General features: G+C 30.6%; 1 protein-coding gene across 2 annotated transcripts; it reads left to right on the top strand.

Moving 5' to 3' along the window:
• The first annotated feature begins 3,540 nt into the window (after nt 1-3,540).
• LOC148199574 (receptor-like protein EIX1) lies at nt 3,541-7,083 on the top strand. 2 transcript variants are annotated; one of them, XM_088114525.1, is made up of 2 exons: nt 3,541-4,539; nt 4,615-7,083. In XM_088114525.1, exons 1-2 carry the CDS (start codon nt 3,541-3,543, stop codon nt 7,081-7,083), a joined length of 3,468 nt encoding a protein of 1,155 aa, XP_087970651.1. The 2 variants fall into 2 exon arrangements, with proteins under 2 accessions (XP_087970651.1, XP_087970650.1); XM_088114524.1 differs by having other exon boundaries at nt 3,541-7,083.
• The last annotated feature ends 414 nt before the right edge of the window (nt 7,084-7,497 follow it).

Here is a 7,497-nt window from a genome sequence, read left to right as displayed (position 1 = left end):
TTTTTTTAACCGAATGGTGTATGATACTAATTTATTTTGGTCACACCTTCTACCTTAAGTCCAATTAAAAATATGGTTTTCTTTATCCCATTATCCATACTTTAGATACTTGTTACGTGACAGACTACAAATTTTGCCAATTTCAGTTATTACAATTTTTTAACTAGTTTGATTTTTTTCACAATAATTAGATAAAGAAATCGGGATTAATGTTAGTAACGTTTCCGTCAAGTGTGGAAGCATGATTATGTGAACAAAAGCGAAATAATTGAAAAAGAAAAAGTTTAACAAGTTTGGGACAAATGTGTAAGTAAAATATATTTATATATTATATATTTGTGTGCGTGAAATGAGAATAAATGTGATATGTTTGATTGTTGTTTAGATGATATTGTCACAAACTAATTCAGAAGAGATGAGTAATGATCACTCTGACATTTTGAGTCAAGCTTTATGTCTCCAAGAGTATTCAGGTCATGTTAGGGGATGAGATTTGGAGTCGGTTACAAAGATTTTTTTCTGTCCAAAAAGTGTCATACACATCATGAGCATGATACATTGACTACTCAAATAAAAGACTTGAGTGAAATAATAACATGGATGAAAAATGAGATTATTTCACTTCGAAAAATTGGTACACCAAATACCATTGAAGAAGCTCATTTTGGTCTCAATAGTGGCCAAGAGAGTTGTACATTGTCATCAAATAGTTTTGTTGAGATAACTAACTAATCTACATTACTTTCAATATTACTTTAATTTGCTTACTTTAAACTTATCTTCATATTTAGTCACATTGGAGATTGTCTTATAATTTTATTTTCTATATTAAAAGTAATGTTAGTGTAATTTGTTTACTTTAAAAGCTCTCTACATTTGGCCACTTTAAATAATTTATCTTATAATTATATTTTATAATGTAGGGGATCTCAAGTTCTAAATTGTTTGTATCAATCACCTTCATTTTGCTTGGTTGCCCATGAAAAATTGTATAATTTTAAAAGTGATAAACTACATGGTAGACCTCTACCTAGGGGACATGTAAAAGTTAGTATAGATATTGCTTTGGAGCTAAATGTATCCTTGCCTATACCTATTGTTGATGATGACATGAATTGTAGCCCAGCTTTAATAGATATTGGAGCTAAAAGTTAGTATAGATATTTTATCATCCGCTGGATATCGGGTCCAATAATAATATAAGCACTGACCGAATTGTGATCCAGCTTTAATAGAACTGTTTGCCCTGGTTGACCATAGTGGTGACCGAACGATGCTGAGTGTATGATCATTCAATTTCTACTAGGTATAATACATAGTTGACGAGCATTGTCCCGGTATGATCTGATTGACGAGTGTTGTCACGGTTTGATCTGGTTGACAAGCGCTACTACAGTAGATCGACCGATCGGTCTTTGATGATTACCGTTTGGTCTATATATCATAGTATACACCATATAATTTGTAGTTTATTTTATGCATCACATATATGTAAATTGAATAGATATTGTATTTTTAAAAAGAAAAACATTAATCCACAGTAAATTTTATCCCAAGTTTGCTGCTTACCAGTTTTAATTATAATAGATAAACATGTATTTAACTAATTAAATATTATATAAAAGTTGGAGTGACATTTAGGGTGAGGACTTGGAATATTCTAAAGTAAACCCATCACATAAGTATGATATGACAAACAATGAAAAGTATTAGTGTATAATGACCCTCATATTTATATAACTACAAAAAAGAAAAACACGGTCATTTGAACGGGAATAGAACACTTATAAACTAAAATATTCAAATATAATGTAAAAATAGTTAAAATTAAAAATATACCATCCCGTGTTTAATAAGTAATTTTACATGTAAAACAAATGATGAAAATAAAATAGAAAATGTCTAGAAATATCATTTTTAAATCATTGTTACAGTAGAAATTCACAAGGTTTACAAATTTTCATATTTGAAAAAGTAAAAAAGCATTGTTGTTGTTGTCTTAAATATTAATTAATTTATATTTTGTTCTCTTAGAAAAAAGGATGTTTCGTTTTTTATTTGTCAATATTTCTTTATAATGTGTAATTAAGACAATTTACCATAGCGAACTTATAACGTATCTGGATTTTTATTATTTAAATTAAAAAATTTGGTAGAACTTAAAAAATTAATAAAAAAAATAAAAAAGAATAATTTTAACATTTTTTTTTATAAAAAATCACTCAAAATATAAAATTTTCTAATGGTATTTATTTATATAATGTTTTAGTTCTACATAAAAATAAATAACTTATTTTTTACTCATATGTAAACTGTTGGACTGTCTTTGAACTCTTCCTATGTCAAATTAACCATCTTGCTATTCATAAAAGAAGCTATTGCAAATATTACAACTTGTTGAGAAAACAATTGCCTTGCGAAATGCATTTTCAGAGTACTTTTTTAATTTTATTATGTTTAGAATATTGACTTATAATTCTTTCACTATTAACATTTGATCGATTACTTTTTATATAAAATTGTATTTTAATCTAAAAATTCCAATTTCATGTTAGTTACCATTGTTTCACAAGTCTTCGAATAAGTCATTGATTGAAATAGAATTATCATCCCAAAAAATTTCCCACCATTGATAACGAGGAAAGTGACAAAGGTGGGAAAGTGGAGGGTTCCCTTGTCATTTTATTTGAATAAAGACCAATGTGTAATTTTCCAATAATGACTATATTTATTGATGTTTCCTTTTTAATTTGGAAATATTTTTTACATTTTGTCCAATAATGACTATACTTAACAAAGTCATTTGCTAGTAATATGAGATGACAATATTATAGGAACAAGATATAAATGGTGACATAAGCTTTCACTATTAAAATATTTTCTTAATATTTAGCTGGACCTACAAATAATTTAAAATCTCGTTAAAGAAAAATATCTATTTTATGAATTTTGTAAAAAAAATCACAGACAATATACGAATTTATAATTGTATCTATTTTCATAGAATATTTTGTCTCTAAAAATAAATAACATTATTTATTATTCATGTAAAACTATGAATTTGGACTCTTTCTATGTCGTTAGGAAAAATTAACCATCTTGGTACCCACAAATAAATATAATGCAAATAGTACAATTTGTTCGACACAATTGCATTTTGAAGTGTATTTTCAGAGCACTTTCTTAATTTGGTTTTCAAATATTAACTTCCAATTCATTAAGTATTTGTAAGGTCGAGTTTGATGTTTTTTTTTCATATAATATTGTCGTTTAAAATAAAAATACATAAGTCTTCTTCGAAGTCAATTGATACTATTGAAATCTTGCATGCATTAATGAAATGCATAATAAAGTTATTTATGGACCACAAAAATTATTTGATATGAAGAATAAAAAAAATGGAAACAGGCAAACACGACGATGACGACGACTTAGAATAAAGTAATGAAAGAGTTGGTGTGAGTATAAATGTGGGTATTGCGAGTGCTAAATTCAGAACACATATCAATCTAATTCTATACTATTCACTCTCTCTGTTTGATGATGAATATTCTGAAAGTAATGATGTTTATGTTTGTGGTGAGTGTGGTGTTGCAGGTTGCTTTTGGACAACACCATATCAGATGCCTTCCAAAAGAGAGGGAAGCACTCATTCAATTCAAGGCTGCCATTGTCGATCGTTACGGCATGCTCTCCTCTTGGACCACTCCCGACTGTTGCCAATGGGAGGGGATTCGCTGCAGTAACCTCACCGCTCATATTATAAGCCTCCACCTTCCTGGACAGTATCATTATCAATCTCTTTCTCCTTACTATTATTATGAATCTATTTCTCGGCGTTACATCAGCGGAGAGATCCACAAGTCGTTAATGGAGTTACGACACTTACAGTATTTGAACCTCAGTTTCAATTCTTTTCGACACACTAATATTCCAGAGTTTCTTGGCTCTCTTACCAACTTGAGATATCTTGATCTCTCTTCATGTCATTTTAGCGGACAAATTCCAACTCAGATAAGTTCTCTTTCTCATTTGAAATATTTGAATCTTGCTGATAATTTTTATTTGAATGGTTCAATCCCCCGTGAACTTGGAAATCTCTCTCGGTTGGAATATCTTGATTTCAGCTACAATTCTTTTGAAGGATTCATTCCTTCCCAACTAGGAAACCTTTCAAATTTGCATAAACTCTATCTTGGAGGATACGATAGTGCTCTCCAAATTGTCAGTGGTGATCGGTGGCTATCTAATCTTAATTCTTTAACCTATCTTTCCTTCAATTCCATATCTAATTTTAACAGTTCTCGTAGCTGGCTTCGAACCATTGCCAAGCTACCAAAATTAAGAGAACTGAGTTTAATTGAATGTGGCCTTTCCGATCATTTCCTCCTTTCATTCAACCCTTCCAACTTCAATTTTTCTACTTCCCTTTCTGTCCTTGATCTTTCTAGTAACTCCTTCACACAACCAATGGTATTCCAGTGGGTGTCAAACACCACTTCCAACCTTGTTGAGCTTGACCTTTGTTGGAACCTCTTGAAGGGTTTGACATCAAATCATTTTGGCTTGGCCATGAATTCGCTTGAGCACCTTTACCTGTCTGGAAATGTGTTCAAGGGTGACGATTTGAAATCATTAATGGATATATGCACCCTACGTTCATTATACATGTCTGGAAACGATATGACCGAAGACCTTTCGTCAATTCTTCGTAATTTCTCCAGTGGTTGTGTTAGATACTCACTACAAGAGTTGATTTTGGCATACAATCAAATCAGAGGCTCCTTGCCTGACCTTTCAGCATTTTCAAATTTAAAAAAGTTGTATCTTTCTTCCAACCAATTGAGTGGGAAGATATCTGAAGGCACTAGATTGCCATCTCATTTGGAGCAGTTGTCAGTTCGCTTTAACTCTTTAGAAGGTGGTGTTCCAAAATCATTTGGGAGCACATGTACTTTAGAGTTATTAGATTTGTCTCATAATAAGTTGAGTGAAGATCTCACAGTGATATTTAATCATTTGTCTGGATGTTCTAGATACTCATTGCGAAATTTATATCTCCGTCAGAATAAATTCAATGGCACATTACCTGATTTTTCAATATTTTCAAAGTTGGAAACGTTGGATATATCAGGAAATCGATTGGATGGAGTTCCAAAATTACTTCACAATGGTACTGTTTTGCGTTCATTGAACCTATTTAATAACAGTTTAAGTGAAAACCTTCCAACAATAATGCATCACTTATCCTCATCATTGCAAAGTTTAAATCTAGGCATGAATCAAATTAAGGGTACTTTGCCTCGCAACCTCGCAACAATGTTCCCATCATTAAAAGCATTGTTCCTTGATAGTAACAAGCTAAATGGGACAATTTCTGAAGATCTTCGATTTCCAACAGAACTTGAGGTATTATCCTTGATGTCAAACTCTTTGAAAGGTGTGTTAACTGACTCTCATTTTTATAATATGACAAAGTTAACGACATTGATGTTGTCACATAACTCACTGACGTTAAAATTTAGTCAAAACTGGACTCCGCCTTTTCAATTGTCTGATATTGAATTGAGGTCTTGCAAGCTTGGTCCATTGTTTCCCAAATGGCTAGAGAAACAAAATGAATTTATTTATCTTGACATTTCAAATAATGAAATATCAGGTACCATTCCAAAATGGTTTTGGACCAAATTTGGATTGTCAAATTGGATGAGTATTGATATTTCACACAATAATTTACAAGGTACGATTCCAAATTTGCCAATAGAGAATCACTATTATTCTCTTAGTCTTGCATCAAATCAATTTGAAGGTCATGTTCCGCCATTTTTACGAGGCTCAATATCTCTTGATCTATCAAACAATAAATTCACAAATTCTTTTTCATTTTTATGTTCTAATGGTGTAGCTGAATCTTTATACCAATTAGACCTTTCAAATAATAAGTTTTCTGGACAAATTCCAGACTGTTGGACCCATTTTAAGTCATTGACTTTCTTAAATATGAGTCAGAACAAGTTTTCAGGAGAGATTCCTTCTTCAATGGGATCACTCCTTGAACTTCAAGTTTTGTTATTGAGAAGCAATAATTTAACAGGTAAAATCCCTTCCATCTTGAAGAATTGCACACAGTTGGTGATGGTAGACATAGCAGAAAATAGATTATCAGGATCTATCCCAAATTGGATCGGGAACGAATTATCGCAGTTGCAATTTTTAAGCTTAAGAAGCAACTATTTCCGTGGGAGTTTACCGTTACAAATTTGTTATCTAAAAAACATTCAACTCTTAGATCTCTCGCAAAACAATCTATCTGGAGAAATTCCTACGTGCATAAAAAACTTTTCCTCAATGGCTCAAATGATTTCTTTGAGAGATTATCAAAGTCATTATTATTTGGTCAACGCTAGTTCTATATCAGGTTACTATTCATATGATTTGAATGCAATCTTGATGTGGAAAGGTTCAGAACAAATGTTCACAGACATGGGATTATCACTTTTAAAAAGCATTGATCTCTCCAGCAATCAATTATCAGGAGAAATTCCAAAAGAAATAGAGGGTTTATTTGGATTGGTGTCATTGAATTTATCAAGAAACCAATTGACAGGAAAAATTCCTTCAAACGTTGGAAAGTTAACATCACTTGAATTTCTTGATTTGTCACAAAACCAACTTGTTGGTTCTATTCCTTCAAGTCTTGCTGAAATTGATCGACTCACTCTGTTAGATTTGTCACATAATTATTTATCTGGAAAAATTCCAATTGGCACACAATTACAGAGTTTCGATGCATCAAAATATGAAGATAATACCGATCTTTGTGGACTACCATTAGAGAAATTGTGTATTGATGGAGAACCAAGACAACAACCAATTGTTAAATTTCAAGAGGATGGGGTTTTCAATCATGAATATTATATAAGTATGACAATTGGTTTTGCTATAAGCTTTTGGGGAGTGTTTGGCTCAATCTTAATAGTACATTCTTGGCGTCATGCATATTTCAACTTCTTAAATAATTTAGGAGACACTCTTTATGTCATGACAACAGTGAAAGTTTTCAGAATCTGCTACAAAACATAGCTGCAGGTAACATTATTTTAACCTTGTGTTAAAATTTGATTTTTTTTGTTTTATTATTATTATTATTATTAAGTTTTTTTCTTTAAATTAGTTTTTAATTTAAAATTAGAGACTAATTTAAAATTAATAATATCAGATATGTAAAACTTTGATAGCTAATGACAATGATCAATTTAAAGTCTAATTAACAAATTAATTATAATTTTTTATTTATAAAAAAGACTATTTTACATACTAATAATTTCTAATTGATATCCACATAATTAATTATTTTGATTTCTAAATTTGATTAATGAGTATAAAATAAATTGAAAGAATTTAATTAGTAGTAACTTAAATCATTGGAGTTTTTTTATTTCTTTGCCTTTTAATATAAGTTTGCTTTGAATTTGTTTTTTTACGTTATCTTTTTAT

This window comes from Vigna umbellata, chromosome 4, assembly GCF_029865625.1.
Source record: "Vigna umbellata cultivar VRB3 chromosome 4, Vumbellata_1.0, whole genome shotgun sequence".
Lineage (NCBI taxonomy): Eukaryota > Viridiplantae > Streptophyta > Magnoliopsida > Fabales > Fabaceae > Vigna > Vigna umbellata.
Note: the sequence above shows the minus strand (reverse complement) of the source record. Positions and strands in the feature narration are given on the sequence as shown.

Excerpts from the sequence above, each read along its gene's own strand:
- LOC148199574 (XM_088114524.1), top strand. The coding sequence starts at position 3,541 with ATGATGAATATTCTGAAAGTAATGATGTTTATGTTTGTGGTGAGTGTG.